This window comes from Corylus avellana, chromosome 5 (assembly GCF_965113065.1).
Source record: "Corylus avellana chromosome 5, dhCorAvel1.hap1.2, whole genome shotgun sequence".
Taxonomy (NCBI): Eukaryota; Viridiplantae; Streptophyta; class Magnoliopsida; order Fagales; family Betulaceae; genus Corylus; species Corylus avellana.
Genome location: NC_142494.1, coordinates 803920 through 828683, shown reverse-complemented (window position 1 = coordinate 828683; position 24764 = coordinate 803920). Strand labels below are relative to the sequence as shown.

At 35.6% G+C, this 24764-nt stretch overlaps 1 protein-coding gene and 1 pseudogene across 1 annotated transcript; both read left to right on the top strand.

Moving 5' to 3' along the window:
• Positions 1-4968: 4968 nt before the first annotated feature.
• Positions 4969-17550, top strand: LOC148585186 (receptor-like protein 7; annotated as a pseudogene).
• Positions 17551-20485: 2935 nt separating this feature from the next.
• On the top strand, positions 20486-21251 carry SLY2 (F-box family protein). The gene has a single exon (XM_059596463.2). The coding sequence runs from the start codon at positions 20720-20722 to the stop codon at positions 21158-21160; it is 441 nt and encodes a 146-aa protein (XP_059452446.2). The 5' UTR covers positions 20486-20719; the 3' UTR covers positions 21161-21251.
• The last annotated feature ends 3513 nt before the right edge of the window (positions 21252-24764 follow it).

Genomic DNA, 24764 nt, shown 5'->3' with positions numbered 1-24764 from the left:
ACATAACATTAGCGACGACTACGATGTCGCCGCTAATAACATACCAATAGCAGCGGGTCACTGCAAAATACTATTTTTTTTTTTTTTTTTTGTATTTAGCATCTACTATTAGCAATCATTAACGGCAACTTTTAAAAGTCGCGGCTAAACATTTGGTCGCTAAAGACCATTTTTTTTTTGTAGTTGGCCACTAACTTCATAGACCAACTAATCCATTATTGTTTCTAATTAATTAGTTTGGGCAAAAAGAAAGCAATACTGGGAAGGCCTTGCTTTCTTCTTTGGCACAAACCCAAAATGGAAAATCAATGACTCACTGTAACGGTGCAAAATAAATCTAACAAGAAAACAAATTAATTAAAGAATAATGAAAAGAGAAAATGGTATCCAAATTAATAACTTAAAGAGAACCAAATTTGCATGACATGATTACGGATTAGGCACCTGGCAAGTTACATGGTAATCTAGAATTAATTTGGAATTTAATTAATTTGTTAATAGTAATGGTATTGAATGATCTGAAGGATATTTCTGCCTAACGGCCATAACTGTATAACTGTAATTCCAAATGCTAATGTTGCTCCACTTTCATAATTTGCCCCAAACTCGCATTACTAGCTATTCTCAGAATTCGAAATCCTAATAAATGACTATATATATATATATATAACCTGGCATGCATGTGACTAAATCATGTCAACTTTTCTCTTTTTTTATTTGGGTATCAAATCGCTCTTTTCATATCTTTAATTTGTTTCATTTTTAGACTTATTTTAAGCAATTATCTTAAGTGTGCTGTGTATCTGGGGCCGTACGGTCAAACAAATATATAGAAGGAAAATAGTAGGTCCAAAGAAAATAATTGATAAGTTGGTCTCTTCACTCCCTTGTATTTTTATGCCTTCTAACAATGAGAATAATTTGTCTTTAAAGGGTAGCTTAATTGGCTGTGAACCACGCCTTATGAAACAGACGTCACTAGTTCGAATCTCCCATCTCCCATTCTCTTGTCTAGACATGTCAAAAAAAAAAAAAATGAAAATATATAATTTCTATAAAGACTTTATGTTATATCAAGTTCTTTATACCTCCAATGAAAGTTGTTAGATCATATTTTTACACTAACGAAAATGAAAGTCCACACACAATCCAAGCATCCCATTAAATGATATCCCAATTCTTCACGTTTGGCTATCATAAGCCCCAATGGCTTAAATGGGGTGGCCGCCACCCCCAATGGCTAAAAGAGTTTGCTTGGACCACCCCTCATCAATATATATATATATATATATATATATATATAGTTTAAGTTTTATATTTTTTAATTATTTTCTTCTTTTTTTTTCATTTTAAAATTTTTTTAATCTTTTTATAATTTTTAATTGAGGCATACGACAAGTGGCATGTTTAGATTGGTTTGACATGGAGATCAATTAGTTTCATGGATGAAATATAAACGAAAATACTATTTCCATATTTACCCATAAGACAGATACCATCTATGATGATACAAAACAAAAACCTAGGTGAAAAAAAATAAAATCGTTAAAACTCACGTACCAAAACAACATTTGACCCTAATTTTTTTCCTATAACTTTCAACACATATCATTAAAATCTATGAACTGTCACATTTATTGAAATCATTGCTTAAGCAGCCAAATCTACCTTAAGATCTTCCTAATTACTCAAATCTTAGTACTGGCTTATATGTCAAACATATTTTTTTTTTTACAGGTGGAAAAGAATGAAATGGTAAGTCCATGACTTAGCGAATAGATGACAAGTGAAACACATTATGCAGTGAACCCAATAATTAATTTTGAGACATAAGAGTGAAATCACACATGCAATAGTCTCTCAATATGGTTACGCAGAAAATCATATATCCTGATACAAAAGTATACAATAAATATAATTATAATACAGTTCATAACTCATCCCACTATATATATATATATATATATATATATATATGATCTATCTGTGCTCTTTCTACTTCACGGGTGTAATCACCATCCGTGGATGGCTACGCCAGTTACAGTAACATATGAATCCAATTAGGTGAAGAACATTAAAAATTAAGGTGGCCGGGCCATGGGGCCAATTAAATCTGTATAAATAGTATGCATATGCCGCAAATAATTAGATTGTGTTTTCATAATTTAGAAGGACAAAGTTTTCTTCCAAACTGAGTTAGAGTCTAGAGGAAAAATGACATGTGTCTTTTGCATGTGAGAAGCACATGCATTTTTTAATTGCAATGACAAAGTTGGAATAACATTTATTAAAAGGTCATGTGCTTTTTACATGTTATTAAAAAGCATGTGTTTCTCATATGCAAATGGACACATGTCATTTTTATAAACTTTGTTGGAGAAAAACTTTGTCCAATTTAGAATAAGGTGCTTGGAAAACAATTTTTTTTTTTTTTTTTAATTAAAAATGGTTGACGTTGCAATTAGATGTGGCTTCTCAACATGGTCAAGACCATAGTGGAATCTATGGTATGCAAAGCAGGGTATCACCAATGCTTCCTCAAACAGAGGTGAGCCATAGTTTAACACAACCTTGCCACCAATGAGTGTAAATCAATTTTGTTTATACTAACAAGACATAAGGATTTTAATTGCAAGAATCGAATCCATGTCTTACTGTTTACCAAACCACATGGAGATTAATATATATATATATATATATATATATATATTAGGAATAGTATTAGTTTCTTTTTTCACATATGGAAACTTCTATTAGCAACTGCTAATTCTAATAGTTCTTGTTGACAAAAGTCACTCTTGTGTCACTTCAAAAATAATATGGCTTAGAAAATCATCATTGGACTTGTGATTAATCATTATTGAATTTTAATCAAATTCTGATTTTAAAAGCCACCTTATTCATAAAGTAACAGAAGAAGAACACAAAAGTGATTTCTATAATTCCTCCAAAGAATTTGCCTATTATGATTTTGGCATAGTAGAGTATTTGATGTCAAATCATAATAGTGTTGCCCTATAATTTTCCACGGTTAAATGCCTAATAAAGCTTCATTGTTTATTGTATTGATTGCATGTAATTGTGAAGAGGAGTCCTATTAGTATATGTACTTGACTCCACCCCAATGTGACAAAAAGGCCAACAGTGATCACATGCGTCAGTCAAAACGGAATGGTTGAATTGCAAAAATTTGAAAGTTTAGAGGAGTGCATTGCAAAAATTGAAACGTTAGATGTCAAATTAAAAATTGCCTCAAACTTTGAGGGTTAAAGTGTAATTTTCCCTATATATTTAACCATAAAAATAATGTCGTTTCATGTATTTTTATATAATATATATAGGCGGTTAGTAATTTTTCCTAACCGTCTTCAAAAGTGATTAGCAGTTAATTACTCAACGGCCTTCACATCGTAAGGTTTACAGCGTGTAGTCTATTTTTTGAATTTTCGTGCGTACTAAGCCCTGCCTGCTGTCCGATGACTTAGTCATCCATCCATCTGAAAATCAAACGGTCATCATCCATCCATCTGAAAATCAGACGGTCATCACATCAAAGGTACTATAAAAGCATTGACTTAAGGTCAACACTAGTCAAAAGAAACGAAAAGGTTAATTAAAGCTTCTTTCGTGTTACCCCACCTAATTTTGCTAATTCATCAATTTATAATTTTTTGGACATCTTTTGATGAGATGATTGGCATTGGCTGCAATCCCATCTTTGTTCATTTCGTGGTTTGTCGATTATAATGTGAGAGGTTCTAGATAGAAATAAGTGTTCGAATAGTTGTTCGGACAACTTACGACTTGTTCGGATACATAAGCTTTATCGATGGCTTCTCTCAATTGTCTGTCCTGATTGTGGTGGATGTTGATCGGTAAAAATCAAAACATCTGCCACATCTAAGAGTTAGATAGCTGAAGCACATGGAAAAATATAAGAATCAAACATATGTTATTACATGTTCTTCTCTTTGGTAAGTAGCTAGCTTATTACATATTGGTGAATTCTAACGGCAACCTAAGGCTAACAAGTTAACAACCATGGTCAAAGACAATCAAGCTGGTAACTGGAGCTTCTCCTTGTTCTTCCATCTGCAAGACATTAAGAAGGGATCACCAATGTTCTCTTTCTTTTTTTCCTCTTCTCCCCTGTTCTCTCCTCTGTTCTCTGTTTTCGGGTTTTCTATAGAATGTTTGGGATTAGTTCTAACCCAATCGGGTTTAAAACTGCAACAAATTATAATCTCTAAAATAAGAGAAGTTCCTTAAAAAATTATATATTAGTTCATAGTTAGGACATGATAAGGATGAACATACACATATGTTACATATAGAACATAAGTAATCCAAGAACAATCAAAGTAATATATTTGCTAGCCTAAATAGCATTGACTGTGCCGGAAAAGAAAAAAAAGAAGAGAAAAACAATATTTGAGATGTTTGAAATGTATAAACTGTATTTGACTAAATGGACAAGTTATTCTACGTGCATAGGAGTCATTTAATCCGTGTAGTCAAGGACAGATGGAGAGAGGATTGGTATTGTCCATGTCCCCCTTCAATTTCTAACAACAACAAAATTTTAAGGAGTAATCGTCACGGACCGATAATTAAGGATCATATTGCAAATGGGGGAGAGAGTGACAGCTTGAATTCAACGAGAACGAGTTGTATTGAGTGTGAAACATATTATGATTTGATCAAAATTTAATAGTACTTAATTATAAGTTTAATAATGATTTTAAAAATTACATCATTATTAGAAGATCCCTTGACACGCGTAAAGGACTTGACTTCAAGTGAAACTTTGCGGTGCGTTTGTAAGCTTTTGGGTGCATGAAGTCAAGCACGTGCATTGACATCAAGTGGAGTTGATTTTCGGTGCATGCAGTCTATATATGTAATAAGCTTCAGATTCACTTCCATGCTTGTCTAGAGTACTAATTAAGCAAAATTCAGAAGAACATTATGGCTTCATCTATTTATATGTTTTTCTTCATACGCTTGCTTTTCTTGCTCTCGCTCTTGCATCTTATACTCACTCATTCTCCTCCTTTTATGAAACTCCTGTTCCATGATGATGAGAGCTCTGCCTTGTTGCAATTCAAGGAAAGCTTTGTCATACACAAGTTTGCTTCTCCTTATTATCCTTTGGCTTGTCAAAACGTTGCGTCGACTTGGGCACTAGAAGGAGACAAAAGTGATTGCTGCTCATGGGATGGAGTGGAGTGCGATGAGGATACAGGTCATGTAATTGGCCTCGACCTCAGTAACAGCTGTCTATTTGGTTCTATTAACTCCAGCAGTAGCCTTTTTCGTCTTGTTCACCTCAAAAGGCTTAACCTTGCCTACAATCACTTTAACTACTCTCCTATCCCACCCCAGGTACGCAATCTCTCAAAACTAACCTATCTCAATCTCACTACATCAATGTTTTCTGGTCAAATTCCATCTGAAATTTCACAGTTGTCTCATTTGGCATCCCTTCATCTGTGTTTCACCTATGATTTGTATTCTGGGAAAGACCTTTTGGAACTTAGAAAGCCCGACCTACCTAGCCTAATTGGCAATTTAACCCGCCTACAAGAGCTTTGTCTAGGTGGGGTGGGCATTTTCTCTGTGATACCGACCATCTTGGCAAATTTTTCTTCATTGACATCCCTCTCTCTTTATGGCTGTGGATTGCATGGAGAATTTCCAGTAGGAATCTTTAAGCTACCAAATCTACGGGATCTTGATGTGGGTTACAATGAAGGTCTCATTGGTTATTTACCATACTTTACTTGGAGCAGTCCACTTGAGTCATTGGCGCTTGTGGCCACAAGTTTCTTTGGTGAGCTATATTGAGAGTACAAGTAGAGCAGAGCAGCCAAAGAGTACAAGCAGAACAGCCAAAGCAAGTGACTTACCTTGCTGCCAAATAAGCATGCAATAGACTCCATAATTGTAGGAGCAATTTAGTTACTAAGTTACAAGTTTATTAGTTAAGCTTTCAGTTGTAAGTTGGTTATTTTACACGTGTTCAAACTGATTCTGTTTTTCATACTAAGCTGAATCAGACTTGGTATATATAGTGTACATGCAATTCTAAATGAGAAGTTAAGTTGATTTTTTCTCCAAGTTTGAGCATTCTTTTCCATTTCCATTATGGTATCAGAGCTTTTTCTCTGAATTCTCCACATCTTCTTCATTTTTTTTTTTTCTTCTCTGTTTTCTCTGTTTTTTCATATCTCCTTACTGCATTCCTTCAATGGTGATTCCTGCTGCTTCTTCAAATACAACTTTTTCTTCCACAGAAATGGACTCTTCTAGTCCTTTCTTTCTTCATCATGGTGACAGTCCAGGCGCTAGGCCTGGGTATCGGTCAAAACGGTCCGGTTAAGGACCTTATCGGTTATTAACCGATAACTTTCGGTTAAACGGTTTATTAACCGATATCAAACCAATAATAATTTTAACCGATAATTTCGGTTAAAACGGTACACGGTTAAACGGTCCGGTTAAACCGGTTAACCGATTTAACCGAAAGCTTTATATTGATTTATTTTGTTGGAGCAAAAACCAAAAATGATAACTTATTAAAAATGAGTTGTTTTAGGGCCCAAATACTTTTTGTTGGGACCAAAATATTTGTTTTTTGGGCTAAAAATTGAAGCTTTTTTATATTGATCCACTTCAACTTCTTTTTTTTTTAAATATTATAAAATACATTTTTCCAAAGCAAATGGACTAATTAACATAATGAATGTTAATTAGACTAGCAAAACTAGTTAATGAAAAATGTTTTTACCAAAGGCAAGGAAATCCCATCAAATGCCATCACTTAAAAAAAAAACATCAAACATTCAAACCTACCCAAACCCAAATTAAAATAAAATTCAATAATGAATAATAAACAAACTATTAACTAATTAAAGTCACTTATCAAAAGGAAAATAAGTCATGGGCAACACCATTACACAAATATAAAAGCGAGAAAACATAAAGATTGTGATCAATATGGAAAAACATCAACATCAACACGGTTACACAATAATTTCCTTGAGCCACCTCAAACATAGATAATCTTCAATTCCTTGAATTTGCTTCCTTCAATAATCCAACAAATCAAAACATAAATAAAGTGAATCACTATTAGTAATTAATATTAAAGAATAAGAAATAAATATCAAATAAGAAAAAAATAAGATGCAAAAAACTTACCAAATACTTTAAACAAAACATTACCCCGCAAAGTTCATCCATTGGACCATTAAGCCTTAATTCGCGTCAAATGTGAGGGAATTAGACAAAATTTCTACCACAATGAAATTTTTAAAGGATTAGTAAAAATAATTTAATCAAATAATTATAATAATGAATAAATTTGAAGTTAACAAATATTACCCGACTCAAGCTTGTAGCTTTCTTCATCTTCAACATCAGGCAAGAGTGACTCAACGTACTGAAAATTGGGAGAAGATCTCAACCAATTTTGACAACAAATAAGAGCTTCCACTGTTTTCGAAGCCAAAGAACTCCGAAAAGGATCTATGATGCGACCTCCGGTGCTAAAGGCCGACTCAGAAGCAACAGAAGTAAGTGGAATTGCCAGGACATCTCGTGCTATCTCGGCGAGAACCGGAAACTTTACCTTATTTACCCTCCACCACATTAAAATATCAAAGTTGTCACTTGGAGTCTCCACCTCTTCTGTATAATATTGCTCTATCTCTGTCCGACACATCATCACATTTTTGGACGCCCGAAATGAATGGTAAATAGCTAAAGCATCTTTCTTATTAGTACCCACACACACACCTTCGGAACTTGTGCAACTACGCTCTTCATTTCCAAACCTAGCCCCACTTTCATTCTTAGCATATTGCTCATATAACCGGCTCAAGACATTCTTTAATTTGATAACAATTTCTTTTGCTTTTTCTAGACCCACATTCGTTTGGAACCAAAATTCCAAGACATTTATCTTGTAACGTGGATCAAGCACCGAAGCAACAAACAACAAGGGATTAATAGCCAAAAAATTTCCCCAATACTTATCATATTTCTCTTTCATTTGCATTGCCATGGTACTCAATGAATAATCATTACTTCCACAATACTCATCCAAACAATGATAAACATTTTGAAGAATACCAAAAAACAAGTTAGAAGTTGAGTACAAGGAACCCGACATTTGAATTGTTTCGTCATAAAACACACGCAAGAATTTAACAATGTGTCGAATCTTATTCCAATCATCTTCATTTGGAGCCCCCAACACATCCCTCCCTCCACAATCATCATTCAAATAATGTACAAAATTCGAATCTTCATCTAACATAAGATTAAATGCCCTTTCATACTTTTGTGCCGCCTCCAACATGGTATAAGTAGAGTTCCATCTAGTGGAAACATCAAGAGTCAAGGAAGACCGACACCCAAGATTCTTTCTTTCTACACAAGACTTAAAGAGGGCTAATCTTTGGGGGGATCCCTTCACACATTTCACCATATTTCGGACCCTTTCAATTGAATCATGTGCACCCTTCATACCCTCCTTCACAATTAAATTTAGAATATGGGCACAACACCTCACATGAACAAACTCATGGCGACAAATAACATCATTATTGGACATATTTCTTTTACCAAACTCACTAATTGCTTTATCATTAGCACTTGCATTGTCAAGTGTTATCGCCAACACACGAGTAATCCCCCATTCCACCAAACATTGCTCTATTTCCTTAGTAATCGTTATTGCCTTGTGATCCGACACTTGGCGAAATGCCAATATTCTTTTTTGATATTTCCAAGTAGAGTCAATGAGATGTCCTGTTACAACCATGTAATTCATATTCTGAATTGAAGTCCAAGTGTCAGTTGTCAAACAAACCCTTTGACCAACCATCATCAACTTCTTTTTGATTATTTCTTTTTTGGTCATAAACAACTTAACACAATCCTTCATCACTGTATAGCGAGAAGGAAGCTCAAAACGAGGCTCAAGAACCTTAAACATTCTCCTAACACCCATCTTCTCCACAATTGAAAAGGGAAATTCATCAACAATGATCATTTCACAAAGAGTCTCCCTAATAAGTTTTTCAGAATACTTCCCAACAATTAGGTTATTACCAATACTACCATCACTCTGACTCTGCCCAGCCATAAAGGTGAATTTAGATTGAGAGCCATCTGTTTTTGCTTTTAAGCTCTTATACTTTTGGCATTTTTTGAAATGGTACAACATGCTAGAGGTGCCATTGTTTGTCCCATGACATTTATACTGAGCCCCACAATAGTTACAACTTGCAATAGGAGCCTCTTCAGAACTATTTGCATCTTTAGTAAAATGGTCCCATACTGAAGATCTTTTTGTTCTTAATCTTTTTTTACAAGGGATTGGGGGTCGTCGACCACGAGTACGACCATGAGATGCTCCCCTAGAACTCCTAGAACCCCTAGAACCAGAACATCTAATCCCTTGGGCATCCAACTCATCGGATTCATCAATATCATCAAAGGTCTCTTCATCAAAGTCTAAGTCTTCATCAAAAATTTCTTCATCATCTATGCCTATGGGACAAGAAGAAGTAGCTGATGTTGGAGGTCAAGGTGCAGCCATATGAACTTCTGAAGTAAAAAAGCAATGATTGATTTTAATTAGCTAATGTGACAATGTTTGACCTATGGGCTATGACTAAAACTCAAACTCAAACTACAACTAGACAACCTATAACATTCTATCTCTACCAAACATTCAATCATAGGTATTATAACCTCAATTTCATAATAGAACAAACAATTTGAATAACCTACAACTGGACTGAAAATCCCACAATTCATGCATACTTAAAACCCCAACCTCAAACTTTATTCAATTAACAAGAATTCAAGAGAAAAAATATAATCAGCCAGGCTAGAGTAGAGACGTCAAAATTCAATTGAATTTTAGCTCATGACAATAAAAGAAAGAAAGAAATAAAATTTAAAAAAAAAAAAAAGAAACAATTTTCACAACATGGGTTCCGCTTAATTCCAGAGAAAACACAATGAAAGTTAACAAAATTGGAAAATGACAACCAAAACAGGTAAGAAAGTGAAAGTGCTTACCGTGAGAGAAGCTGAGAAGGTGAGTCTGACTGTCTGAGTGTGTAGAAAGCGAGAGCTGCGGCCTGCGAGACCACGACTCCACGAGGACCACGAGAGACCGAGAGAGCTGCGACTACGAGATCAAGACTCCACGAGAGACCGAGAGGCGAGAGAGCTGCGAGAGGACTCCACGAGAGACCGAGAGAGTAGAGACTGAGAGGTTGAGGGCCCAAGAGAGCTGCGGACCACGAGAGACCGAGAGAGCTGCGACTGCGAGATCAAGACTCCACGAGAGACCGAGAGGCGAGAGAGCTGCGAGAGGACTCCACGAGAGACCGAGAGAGCAGAGACTGAGAGGCTGAGGCAGTGAGGCGTGTTTACTGATTTTAGGGGCTTAGGGTTCGACTGTGGTGGGGTGATTCGGGTGAAATTGGGTGATAGTATACACTGATTCATCATACAGCTCTAAACGGCGCCGTTTTTGGGTGAAAATGGGTGATAGATACAGCTCTCTAAACGGCACCGTTTTTGGGACTAATAATTCTTATCGGTTAAACCGGTTAAACCGGTTAACCGATAAGCAAAACTTAACCGGACCGGACCGGACCGGACCGAATTCCGGTATAATTTTTTTAACCGATAACGATATCAGCATATCGGCTACGGTTTATATCGGTTCGGTCGAACCGGTAGACGGCCGGTTAAACGGTAACGGTTAATTTGCCCACCCCTACCAGGCGCCATGATTGTTTCTCAACAGCTCAATGGAGAAAACTACAATTCATGGAAAAGGGCGATGATGATGGCACTCTCGGCCAAAAACAAGCTGGATTTTGTTAATGGCACTCTGTCGAAGCCCTCCAATCTTGTTGATTCCACTGGTTTGGCATGGACTAGATGTAATAATATGGTTCTATCGTGGTTATTGAACTCAGTTTCCAAGGAGATCGCCACAAGTATCATCTATATCGATGATGCTTCTGAAATGTGGAACGACCTTCATGATCGTTTTTCTCAGCACAATGGGCCGCATATTTTCCAGCTCCAGAAGGCTATTTCTTCTCTATCACAGGAAAATAGTTCTGTAAGTTCCTATTTTACTGCACTGAAAGGTTTATGGGATGAGCTGGATAACTATCAACCAATTCCTACATGCACCTGTGGAGCTTTGAAGACTATCGTGTCTTATCACCAGCAACAGCATGTTTACCAATTCCTGATGGGGTTGAATGAGAGTTATTCCCAGGTTCGAGGACAAATTTTGTTGATTGATCCACTTCCCTCTATTAATAAGGTCTTCTCCCTTGTTATTCAAGAGGAAAGGCAACGGTTGATTTCTTCTTCCAGTTTTTCCTTCAATCAGAACACTACTGCCTTGCCTTCAAAGGCTGTTCCTCCAAATCGTTTTGCTGCTAATAGATCTTATCAGAATCGTAAGGAAAAGCCCATATGCTCTCATTGTGGTGTTCCTGGACACACTATGGAAAGGTGTTATAAGCTTCATGGATTTCCCCCTGGTTACAAATTCACCAAAGGAAGGAATGCTCCACATTTTGCTAGTCAAGTCACTAACTACACTATTCCTCAGTTGCCTATCACCTATGAACAATGTCAGCAGCTTATGGACATGTTCAAGCCTCCAATTCCAGAACTTGAATCTTCTGTCCATCAAGTTCCACTCTCCAGTCAGATTTCAACAGATCCTATTCAAGGTGACACTTCTACCAATCTGATAGGTGCAGGTAATTTCTCAATTACCTCTCCATTATCTCTCTTAGATACAAAACATTCAGTTTTTGCATCTTCTACTTCTCTAACTCAACAAAATTCATTAACAAATTCTGTCAAAGCTCCTTGGATCATTGATACTGGAGCTACAGATCACATGATCTGTTCTATTTCATTTTTCACCACTTTCATTTCTGTTACTTCAAAAACAGTAAGGTTACCTAATGGACAGCATGCATCAGTTACTCATGTTGGCACAATTAAGATTTCAGAATCTTTTACATTAACTGATGTGCTTTGTATTCCTTCTTTTTCATTCAATTTGATATCTGTTAGTAAGTTGGTTAAAAGCTTACAGTGTTGTTTCATTTTCTTATCAAAATTCTGTTTCATTCAGCACCTTACAAGTTGGAGAACGATTGGTGTGGGTGAAGATGCTGGAGGTCTATATCATTTGCTGCAAAATCCAGTTTCTGTTTTACCTTTGAATTTTGTAAATTTCAGTTCTTTCAAGTTTAATAATGCAGTCACTAGTTTGGCATCTACTAGTTTTTTTGTTGAATCTGTCAATGCTAGTTTGTGGCATTTCAGATTAGGACATCCCTCTGACTTGCCTTTAAAGATGCTTTCCCCTGTAATTCCTCAGCTTCTTCATGAATCCAATAAAACTTGCAGTATTTGCCCTTTGGCTAAGCAACACAGATTGTCTTTTCCCCATAGTTCTTCTGTTTCTAAGCAACCTTTTGATTTAATTCATTGTGACATTTGGGGTCCTTTTTCTGTTAAATCCATTAGTGGTTCTTCTTACTTTTTAACTATTGTTGATGATCATACAAGATTCACTTGGATCCATCTATTGCAACATAAGTCTCAAACTAGAAACCATATTCAAACTTTCTTTAATATGGTTGAAACTCAATTCAATTCTAAAATCAAATCTTTAAGATCTGATAATGGTACTGAGTTCAATATGAGTGATTTTTATGCATCAAAAGGTGTTCTCCATCAACTTAGTTGTGTAGAAACACCACAACAAAACTCAATTGTTGAACGAAAGCACCAACACATTCTGAATGTAGCAAGATCTCTTAGATTTCAATCACATTTATCTTTAAAATTTTTGGGAGATTGTGTTCTTACTGCAGTACATTTAATCAATAGGATTCCTACTTCTGTTCTGCATCATAAATCTCCTTATGAAGTCTTATTCAAAGCAATTCCTTCTTATTCTCATTTGAGAGTGTTTGGTTGCCTTTGTTATGCAAACACTCTTCTTAGAGATAGACACAAGTTTGATCCTAGAGCTAGACCCTGCATATTCATTGGATATCCATATGATATTAAAGGGTACAAGCTTTATGATTTAACTCTTCAAACTGTGTTTGTATCAAGAGATGTTATTTTTCATGAAACCATTTTTTCTTATGCAATCAAATATCCTGATTCACAATTTTCCTTTACTGATTCAGTCATTCCTTTACCCATTCCTACTCATTGTTTACCTGAATCAGTGATCAGTTTACCACATCATATGATTCCCACTTCATCTTCCACTTCTTTGGAGCCTAGTACTCATAACTCAGCTCCAATTCCTGATGATATAACATCTGATTTTGGTTCTGCCAGTTCACATGTAGACGTTTCACAACAGCCACTTAGACAGTCTTCTAGGGTAAAACACAGACCAGATTATTTGCATGACTATCATTGTCATATTGCTGCCTCCACTTCAGAACCCACAGCAGCTTTTCCATCTTCAGGTATTCCTTATGATTTGTCTTCAGTTCTTTCATATAACAAACTTTCATCTAATCAGAAATCTTTTAGTCTTTCTGTTTCTGTTATTGTTGAACCCAAGTCATATACTCAAGCTGTCAAATTTGAGGAGTGGCGTGAGGCTATGGATGATGAGATCAAGGCACTTGAACTTAATAATACTTGGACAGTAGTTGATCTTCCTGCTTCAAAACAAGCCATTGGATGTAAGTGGGTCTATAAAGTGAAGTTAAAGTCTGATGGGACATTGGAAAGGTGTAAAGCAAGATTGGTAGCAAAGGGTTATAACCAATGTGAGGGATTGGATTATTATGAAACTTTTTCTCCTGTGGCTAAACTCACAACAGTGAGAACTCTTTTGGCAGTTGCAGCTGCTAAGAAATGGCATCTTCACCAGTTGGATGTGAATAATGCCTTTCTTCATGGCAATCTTGATGAAGAGGTTTACATGTATGTAAGCTCAACAAATCACTTTATGGTTTAAAGCAAGCTTCAAGGCAGTGGTTTGCAAAGTTTTCTTCTGCTTTGATTGAGTTTGGGTTTGTCCAATCTAGAGCTGATTACACATTGTTTACTAGAACTTCAGATGGTTCATTTATTGCTTTACTGGTATATGTAGATGATATCATCCTTGCAAGTGATAATTCAGTTGAGGTTTCCAAGTTTACTCAAGTGCTTAATGATAGGTTTGAGCTTAAAGATCTTGGACAGTTGAAATACTTCCTTGGTTTGGAAATAGCTCGAAGTGAGCTTGGTCTCTCTGTCTGTCAGAGAAAATATGCCTTGGAGATTCTTGAAGATACTGGTATGTTGGATTCAAAACCTGCAAAATTCCCAATGGAACCTAATGTGAAGTTCTCTAAAGACTCTGGTTCAATCTTAGAAGATCCTACTTCATATATAAGGCTTGTTGGTAGACTACTCTATCTCACCATAACAAGACCTGATATTTCCTTTGCTGTTCAGGTTCTCAGCCAGTTTATGGACAAGCCTAGAGTTCCACACTTAGCAGCAGCCAATAGAGTACTAAGATATATTAAAGCATCCCCTGCTCAAGGGTTGTTCTATCCTGTTACTTCTAGTCTACAAATGAAGGCATTTTGTGATTCCAATTGGGCTGGTTGCTCAGATACAAGAAAATCTGTGACAGGGTATTGTATTTTCCTTGATAATGCATTAATTTCATGGAAATCTAAGAAACAGACAACCGTTTCCAGGTCATCTGCAGAGGCTGAGTACAGGGCCATGGCTTCTACTTGTTGTGAGATTGTGTGGCTTAGAACTCTTCTTCAAGACTTGCAAGTTCCCCTTCAATCTGCCTTGCTCTATTGTGACAGTCAAGCTGCTCTACACATTGCAGCAAATCCTGTTTTTCATGAGCGTACAAAACATATTGACATTGATTGTCATGTTGTACGAGAAAAGCTGCAAATGGGTGTTATTCGAACCTTTCATGTTTCATCACAACATCAGTTGGCAGATGTTTTTACAAAAGCTCTTGGTTCCTCTTTATTTTCTCCTTTGGTGTCCAAGATGAGTCTTCATAATATCTATTCTTCCTGACATATTATGAAATCTCATCTTGAGGGGGAGTATTGAGAGTACAAGTAGAGCAGAGCAGCCAAAGAGTACAAGCAGAGCAGCCAAAGCAAGTGACTTACCTTGCTGCCAAATAAGCATGCAATAGACTCCATAATTGTAGGAGCAATTTAGTTACTAAGTTACAAGTTTATTAGTTAAGCTTTCAGTTGTAAGTTGGTTATTTTACACGTGTTCAAACTGATTCTGTTTTTCATACTAAGCTGAAACAGACTTGGTATATATAGTGTACATGCAATTCTAAATGAGAAGTTAAGTTGATTTTTTTCTCCAAGTTTGAGCATTCTTTTCCATTTCCATTAAGCTACCCCCTTCAATTGGTAACCTAAGCTACTTGAATGGATTGGATGTTTCTAGTTGCAACTTCTCAGGGTCCATTCCATCTTCACTTGGTAATCTCACAAATCTCACTGTTCTTAATCTTTCAAATAACACTTTCAAAGGTGAGGTCCCATCTTCAATTGGAAACCTCAACCGACTCTCTTTTCTAGACCTTTCCTCCAATCAATTGACAGGTCCAATTCTTTTTCACCTTGTAAACCTGATTCAACTGAAAGTCCTTTATCTACACTTAAATCATTTTACTGGTGAAATACCTGTCGAGATTTTGAACCTCACAGGGTTACGTGGCTTGAGTCTTGGGGGCAACAAGCTTCATGGTCGTATCCCAAACTCAATCTTTAACCTCACGAATCTTCAATATCTTAATCTTGCTATGAACAACTTCAGTGGGACTGTGGAGTTTGATGATTTTGTTAAGCTCAAACATTTGACTGTGTTATATCTGTCTCATAATCAATTTTCATTACTCTTCAAAGAGCCCAATTATGCCAATGCTACTTTTCCAAAGTTTCAAACTTTGTCGTTGTCTTCGTGCAATTTAAGCAAGTTCCCAGATTTCTTAAGAAACCAAGATGAGTTGGAGTTTTTAGATCTGTCTGACAACAACCTTGCTGGCCCAATACCAGAATGGATGTTAAACATAGGCAAAGCAAGTTTAGAATTTATTTGCCTTGCTAACAACTCCCTCACGGGCTTTGCACAACATCCAATTCTTCTCCCGTGGACACGTTTGGCCATTTTAGACCTCAGGTCTAATTTGTTCCAAGGATCGCTTCCCATCCCCGCAGCCTCGAATTTGAAATATTATCTTATTTCAAATAATTCATTGACTGGAAATGTTCCGGAATTTTTTTGCAACCTCACTTCTCTTCAAGTCCTTGATTTGGCTAGTAACAACTTAAGTGGTTCACTTCCTCGATGCTTGGACAACTTTGGTACTTCGCTATCAGTACTCAATCTGCGAACGAACAAATTTCAAGGAAGCATTTCAGAGAATTGGGTAAAAGGAAGTCAGTTGAAGATAATAATTTTCAGTCAAAACCAATTTCGAGGACGATTACCAAGGTCGTTGGTGAAGTGTACGATGTTGAAGGTCTTGGATCTTGGTAATAACCAATTCAATGATAGGTTTCCTCCTTGGTTGAAGAATCTTCCAAATTTAAAGGTTCTCATTTTGCGGTCAAACAAATTCAATGGCCCAATAGAGATTTCTAAAAGCAAATATATGTTCCCAAACTTGCGAATCATTGACCTCTCCTATAATAGCTTTGTTGGAAAGCTACCTCTAGAAATTTTCGGCAATTGGACGGTTAAAAAATTTGAGAATGCACATCATTTGACATACATCCAAGTAAAGTCAACTCCTGCAATATTATTCTCCAAAACGTTTGGTCCTTACCAGATGATTTATGGTTATGATTACTCCATGACAATGACAAAGGCACGAATCTATTTTATGAGAAGGTCCTAGAACTATTCACGGCTGTTGATATGTCAAACAATAAATTTTCCGGGGAAATTCCGAATTCCATTGAAAATTTGAGGGGGTGTCTTTTGCTCAATCTTTCCAACAATAATCTCATCGGTCACATCCCACCATCTCTAGGAAGCCTTACAGATCTGGAAGCATTGGACCTTTCACAAAACAAGTTGTCAGGAGAGATTCCACAGCAGCTAACACAACTTACTTTCTTAGCATTCATCAATGTTTCTCATAATATTCTCAAAGGACCTATACCACAAGGGAACCAATTTTATACATTTGAAAACAGTTCATTTGAGGGGAATCCAAAATTGTGTGGGAGACCATTGACAAGGAAATGTGAGGATTCTGAAGAGTTGCCATTCGAATCAAGTCAAGACTTTGAATCACAATATGAATTTGGTTGGAAAATAGTTGTGATTGGATATGGATTTGGATTTGTTGTTGGAGTAATAATTGGGAACATTGTTATTGCAAAGAAACATGATTGGTTAATGAAGACCATGAGAATAAGGCCACTGAGTGGGAGGAGAAGCAGAAATTAACTAAAATAGTTTGGACATGAAGAGACCTTCCCAAAGTAATGTATGCATTTATTATACCTATGTGTTTCTACTTTAAATCTTATTTTTCTTATGTAATGAGTTCCTTCCCTTTTTCATTATTGTTTTGGTGTATTTTGGAATAGTGTGGCATTAATATGTTGTATTTAAAATGCTTTGGTGCGATCTTTAATATATATATATTTTTTTAATTTTTGTTGTTGTAGTAGAGTGCATTACTTATCGCATGATTCCATTTGATAATTTTCGATTACTTGAACTTGGTGAGAACACAAAGTTCTTCATACTTGGCAGTTTTATATTTCTAATGATGTTAAAATACAAGTCAAGCATGTATAGGAACCAAATATATGTTATTCATAATGTCTTTTGTATTCAATGGTTAGCTCAATCAACTCGAGACCACGCCTTATGAAATGGATGTCATTAGTTCGAATTTCATTCTCTATTTTCATTCCCTTTTGCGGATATGTAAAAAAAAAAAAAAAAAAAAAAAGTGTCTTTCATGTTGATATTAATAAATAAATTTTACATGGATGTTTTCGTAAAGGTGCGTTATCGCAATAGTTTTTCTATAATTGTCCATCCGTTTGAAAAAACAAAAAAAATTATCTTGATTTTGAGAACTAACTTTTATTATAACTTTAATAACAAAAAGATGGATAAATTTAAAAATAGGAAAAAGTCCACTTCTTCTTTAAATTACCATTCAATTAACAATATCATCGCAAGGAAACATAAATGGTTAATGATGACCTTTAGAATAAGGCTGCTGAGTGGGAGGAGACACGGAAATTAAATAAACTAGTTTGTACAAGATACCTTCCAAAGAAATGCATGTATTATTATTTTTTTTGGGTGGTTTAGTGTGGCATTAAGATGTTGTAGGTAAATTAATTCTTTGGAGGGATCTTTTATATATGTATATGTTCGTTCTATAATATATATAATTTGGTGGTGATATTACAAAGTTTGAGAGCAATTAGTAAACTTTCCCATGCCAATTTGACAGCCTAAAATCAATCAATTGGGTGTGCAATTGAATGATGAATAGTCCATGGATTTTAGTGGAGAATAAATGGTTAACCAATTAATTACGAGCACTTCACACCAAAAAGGTAGAAATGAAAGTCGTTGGGGGAGTGAGTGAAATCGTGAAATTGTTTGCCAAACTTTACGGGTTTCTTCTTGTAGTCTTTCAATAATGGAATTCTGGTCAGCAAGAAAAGAATAGGGAACAGTGCTTCCTCTCAGATGAGTCCAACCGACCAAGTCCAAGACAATACAAAACAACTCACCGTGACACACTCTAAACTACAGAAGCTTTTGGAAATCTAATGTCAATTCAATTCCAACCTCTGTGTCTTAAATATATATATGCATTATATTTTTTTATGTGCTTTCTGTTTCAATGTACTTTGGGGGTTTCCTTTCTTGGCCAAACTCCAACTCCTTGAGACAACTGAATAGCTTCTGCCTCACCATGATACCAACGCTCTTCCCTTTTTCTTAATCTGATGCATTATTATTATTTTTTTATTACGTTTGAACCACGAGCAAATTAGAATTGATTTTAGTGACGTAATAACAACGATAATTATAACAAAGACTCATATAATTGGGATGATGAGACAATAAAAATTAACTATTGATTTTTCTTTTTTATTAGCCCTTATTATTAACTCAAATGTTAATTCTTACTACCATCTCACTCAAGTTATATGATAGTCGTATAGCATACTACTAAATATATAGCATAGCGAGAAATGATTGGTGTCAATAATTTGCTGATATTTTTCTTATATTCTCCTACAAATTTAATAGATCAATCATTAAATTTGTTGGGTCCACTATTAACTTATGTGAGGTCTACATAAGTTCACAAATCTAATAATTAATTTGTAACATCAGAGGAAAAAATATGAAAAACAAAATATTGACACTAATAATCATTTCTCATAGCATTACTTTGTAACAAGAGCTGAGATTACTTTGTAGCATCTCCATCAAGTCTAAGGTTCAAATTTCCTTAAATGTAACCAATTTTTTAGGGCCATGTCTGCACACAAAACTAAAATCTTACCAGATTCGTGTGCAATTAAATGGGTGCTTTATACCCAAGGAGAGAGACAGAAATATGAGTTAGCACTCAAGGAGAGAGACTGAAATTTGACTGTGTTTTAGATTTCACAACTCCTAGCTAGGCATCTGTAGAATCAAGTAGCTAGGTAGCTAGGTAGTAGATATGGTCCACCACCACGCACCTTATTGTAAACATGATGACAACATAGACTTTCAGACCAAGAAATCCATGCACAGCTAAACTATGCACTCCCCAAAAGATAGAGTGATTCCACAACGGCCCGAAAACGAAAGTGTTGAAAGATGCAAACAAGAGGAAAAACCCAAACCAAACAAAAACAACAAACAACAAATCTGCTTAGCCCCAAGACAATGTTTAAAAACAACAAAAGAAAATAAGCTTTGCATTGGTTCCAGTTCTTTGCCTTGGCCCCTTTCCTTTGGCCCCTTCTCCATCTCCCCTCGATACCCACACCTCCCTGCCCTCATCACGGTCTCATATCTCTCTCTCTCTCTCTCTAGACTCTAGATCTCACCCACAACACAATCAGAAACACCCTTTATTTATTTTTTATAATAAAACTCTTTAAAGCATGCACATTTATCTTGACTAGCACTATAATAAAAATAAAAAAATAACAAAAAATATAAAAACATCTTCACCCTCTTATTCACTTTGACTACAATTTGGCTAATTGATATAGTAGTGCTTTAGTTAGATTTTATCTAAAACCCCAATTTAATTAATTTTCTTACATAATAAAGAGTAAAACTCTCTTACTTTTTTACACTTGGCGTAAAGAAATAAATGAAAAAGTGTAAAGAAAATATTTAGAAAACTCTCTCTCTGTCTCGTCAAATCCCTTAAACCCCACTATACTCCTGCAAAATACAAACACCCTACACATTTTTTTTTTCTGCTATATATAACACATTACTCTCTCACAACTCTCACTCTCTGTCTCTCTCTGTCACCCACGCACAAACTCGATCTCTCTCTTTCTCTCTGTTCAACACAGCAACCGACCCCTGCAGCTAGCCTGGCCATCACCACCGCCACACCGAAGCCATGCAGCAAAAGAAAGCAGAGGAAAAAGAGAAAAAACCCAAGTTCTTCGTCAACGACCACGCCGACATCCTCACCGAGATCCTGAAACGCCTAGACGGGCCCTCCCTCGGCGTCGCCGCATGCGTTTGCCGCCTCTGGTGCGCCATTGCTCGCAACGACTCCCTCTGGGAGCACCTCTGCTTCCGCCACGTCACCTCCCCACCCCCCTCCTCCGTACGACCCGTCGTTCTGGCCCTCGGAGGCTACAAGCGCCTCTACATGGTCTGCGTCCGACCCGTCCTGACTCGACTCGGCCACTCTGACCTTGTCAGACGCCGTGTCTGGACTCGCGACGAGGTGCAACTCTCTCTCTCTCTCTTCTGTGTCGACTACTACGAGCGGAGACTCGGTGGTGCGTCTGCTTCGTCCCTCATGTTCCTCTGCAAGCCCGTCAACGTTTGATTTGTTTACCTTTCAGCACTTCGACTAGTTATTACTATAGTATGAATCAATAAATCAAGAAAACGAAATTTTATTTATTGCATTAATTATTCATTATTATTATTCATTAGATTTACTATTTGTATTTATTTTTTCCTCAGGAATTAATGAATGTGAAAAATAATTTATTTATATGGACACGAGTGCTGTGGAACATTTGGAAATTTAGCTGGCTTTGATAGTGAAGGTTCATTGTGCCAATACTCAGTAAAATCGTCTTTCCTTTTGTCTCTTTAAGGCCGTATAAACTTTGCTTCTTAGTTGGTCCCATGAAAGCAAAATTGGAAAATGTTATAATATTAAATAATTAATCTTTTCCCCCAAAATTGATTTATATATAGCAGTTGAGCAGATCAAGTGTTGTTCTTGCTTGTCATATATATTCAACAAGAATATTCAAGTCATTTACTTTCTCTCTCTCTTTCACATTTAGTTTCCTTTAAGTTTTTCCTTGATGGGTATTTTTGTTTTTTATTGTTTGAATAAGTGATTTGTCAATATTTGTATTTTGAATTGTTTATTAATATTATTCTATTAACAAATAAACCCAATTTATTATTCTATTTACTAAAACAAATGTCAATTTAATAGGTTGGGTTTGAATTTGCATTTTCTTAGTACGTTAGAGTTTAGGTTGATGGTCATTTTCCATATATTAATTCTTTTTTCTTTGATCAAGATATGTTAATTTAACATCAATATAATAATAGTAATTATTATCATAAAGTCAGTATTAACTATTTGGAAGGAAGAGCATATGGATTCTCAACCTCACGACCAAGAATAGAGGAATCACATGAAAAGCTTTCTGGATGCTACTTGCCTTGGGTCAGAGGAGTGAGGACCAATCAGAATTAAGAACTATTTTTTTTAAAAAAAGATAGTTTTATATATCTAAAATGTCTTCTCTCTCTTCTGCTCTTTTGTTTCTTCTGCAATTGTTATAGCTATATATTCGTCTCCAATGTCAAAAGTGAGTTAGATTTTGTGCAGTAAAATCAGATATGGGCCTCGAAATGCTGCTTGGGATTGGACAAGCCAGATGCAAGTGGTCCAACATGCATCCTATCATTGACTCCTAATGTTAATATTTGAATTCCCAGCAATTTGCAGTTGTGTGGTCAATCGACCTGTCCGAAACAAGTAAATTGACCGTTCAAAATTTATTTGGCTAGATGATTATTATATTTAGCTCAAATTGTTAGCAATTCGAACAAAAACAAGTAAATTGACAGTTCAAATTTTTGTTTGGGTAGAAGAACACTATATTAACTTTATTTTATTTATGTTAAATTATTAGTTATTCTAAAATAATAAGCTGATAGAAAGAGGTAAATTTAATTACTTAATCATTAGTTTAACACTCCCTCTCACGTGTAAGCTCAAACTCCCTTTTAATAGGTGAGACCCAACATGTAGAATATTTAATTTAAATGGGAGAGTGAATTGACGGAATCAAGGTTCGATTCCAGGACTTTTAGCTATGGTACCATGTTAAATTAGCAGTTATCTCAAAAGCTTAAGCTGATAGAAATGTGTAAATTTAATCACTTAATCATTAATTTAACAATTTACTGCTCGAATTGCTAATAATCCGAACAAAACAAGTAAGCTAGCCGACAATCCAAAATTTGTTTGAGTAGAGGAACACTATATTAACTTTCTCAAATTTACTTTCTTTGGGTAGACAAACACTATATTAACTTTTTCTTATTTATTGCTCAAATTACTAATAATCCGAACAAAGCAAGTAAGCCGACAATCCAAAGTTTATTTGAGTAGAAAAACACTATATTAATTTTCTCACATTTACTGCTCGAATTGCTAATTTGTCGTTCTTTCAAACCAGCCACAGGTTGTGTCTTTTGGTTGTAACACGTTTTCAGCTTGATGTTATTTGATTACTTTTAGGAGGCAGAATTTTTGCACGCAACTTCTTGCCTATGCATTAGGAGTCATGTTATCTATTAAGCTTTCTCTTCACTTGATAATGATTCGATGAAATATTGTACGATGAGATAATGGAGCGAAGAAAATTCCTCTTTTCATCCATATACAATGTGACTCAATGCGCACTAGCCTCATGTAATGATCCCAAATCAGCACCTGGAAAGAGATTTGGATAGGGGGCATTGAGGGTTCTGTACCCATATTGCAAAGCACCAATCAAAAAGATTTGGACCGGGCGTAATGAGAGCTGTCTATTGCATATGTAATTGATAGTTTATAATGAGACAACATTCGGGCTCTATTTTGTTTGGACAACAATTTGAAGATCTGTAAAACCCGCTCGGATATTTGCCCGAACGAGTTAGAATTCAGATTCCTTCTCAAGCAATAAATAGCTCTCATTGCTCAGGATTCCCATCTTATCGTGTGACACTTTTCAGCCACAATTTATTAATACAAAAGTCATATAGTAATCAACTAATTAAATACCATTATACATTTTCATAGGAGTTCTTGATAAAGATGTGAAATATTGTTTTTTTGAAGGAAAATGGAGGGACCATTTGTTTTCTGCACATGACGTGACTTAGAGAGGAGAACGACGTACTTTAGCAGAGCCCGGACTCTATTCTTTGCTTCATCCACAGGATACCTCGAGACAAAAGATACAAAATTACACAAAGGATATAAAAGATGTGTAGTAGAATCCTATGTAGATCTTTAATTATAATAAGGGAAACTTTTAAGTATAAACGGTTTTGTTTGCAATTTTGTTGGTATTTCATGTTTTAATTTCATTATTTTATTTTATTTTTTTGTTAAATGCCTAAAATGCTCTTTTTTTTTTTTTTTTTTTTTTTTAAAGATCAAAATTCTCTAAACCTAGGGCCAAGCGGTGAGCGAGTTCAAGGCTTTTTTTGAAATTTCACCTTTTTTTTATTTTTTATTTTTTTAAAGGGTGAAATTAACAAGGATCCAAACATAGGATACCGACATTGCAAATTTTTAGATTTTAATATTATACTTCAAGAAGTAAAAAAAGGTTTTCCTTAAAATAAAAATAAAAAAGAATAACAACTCTTTTTTGTTGCTTGAAACGGGAAGCACGTCCACTTTAAATCATGTCTACACATTTTCTGAACCTAATTTTAGCATACAATCTATGTGACACCCTTAATTTGAAAAAATAAAATAAGAAGGTGCAAATTCAAATATACAGGGGTGAAAAAGCGGGCGGTTAATAACTTTCCGCTAACCAACATAACCGGCTAACCACCTCTAACCCCTTTTGGAAGCGGTTAGTGGTATCTTTAAAATCGCTAACCACTTTTATATATATATATATATACAATTAATGTATATTCACTAATGTTACTTAATAAGTAATAAAATATTAAGTTTTTAAAAAGATGAGTTGGGCATGAAGCCAAGAACACTGACACATGGGGAGTGAGGTTTTCAATTTGCCTCTTGGCCTTGTCCAGACTCCCAAATGGACAACTACAAGTGTTTTCAATTACCTCTTCTTTGTCCCACATCGACCAAAAAAAAAAAGAAAAAAAAAAAAAAAAAACTCATCACTTTTACCTTCACTCATCTATATAAAGCACATGTC

Coding starts and splice junctions, on each gene's coding strand:
- SLY2 (XM_059596463.2), top strand. CDS start 20,720: ATGCAGCAAAAGAAAGCAGAGGAAAAAGAGAAAAAACCCAAGTTCTTC.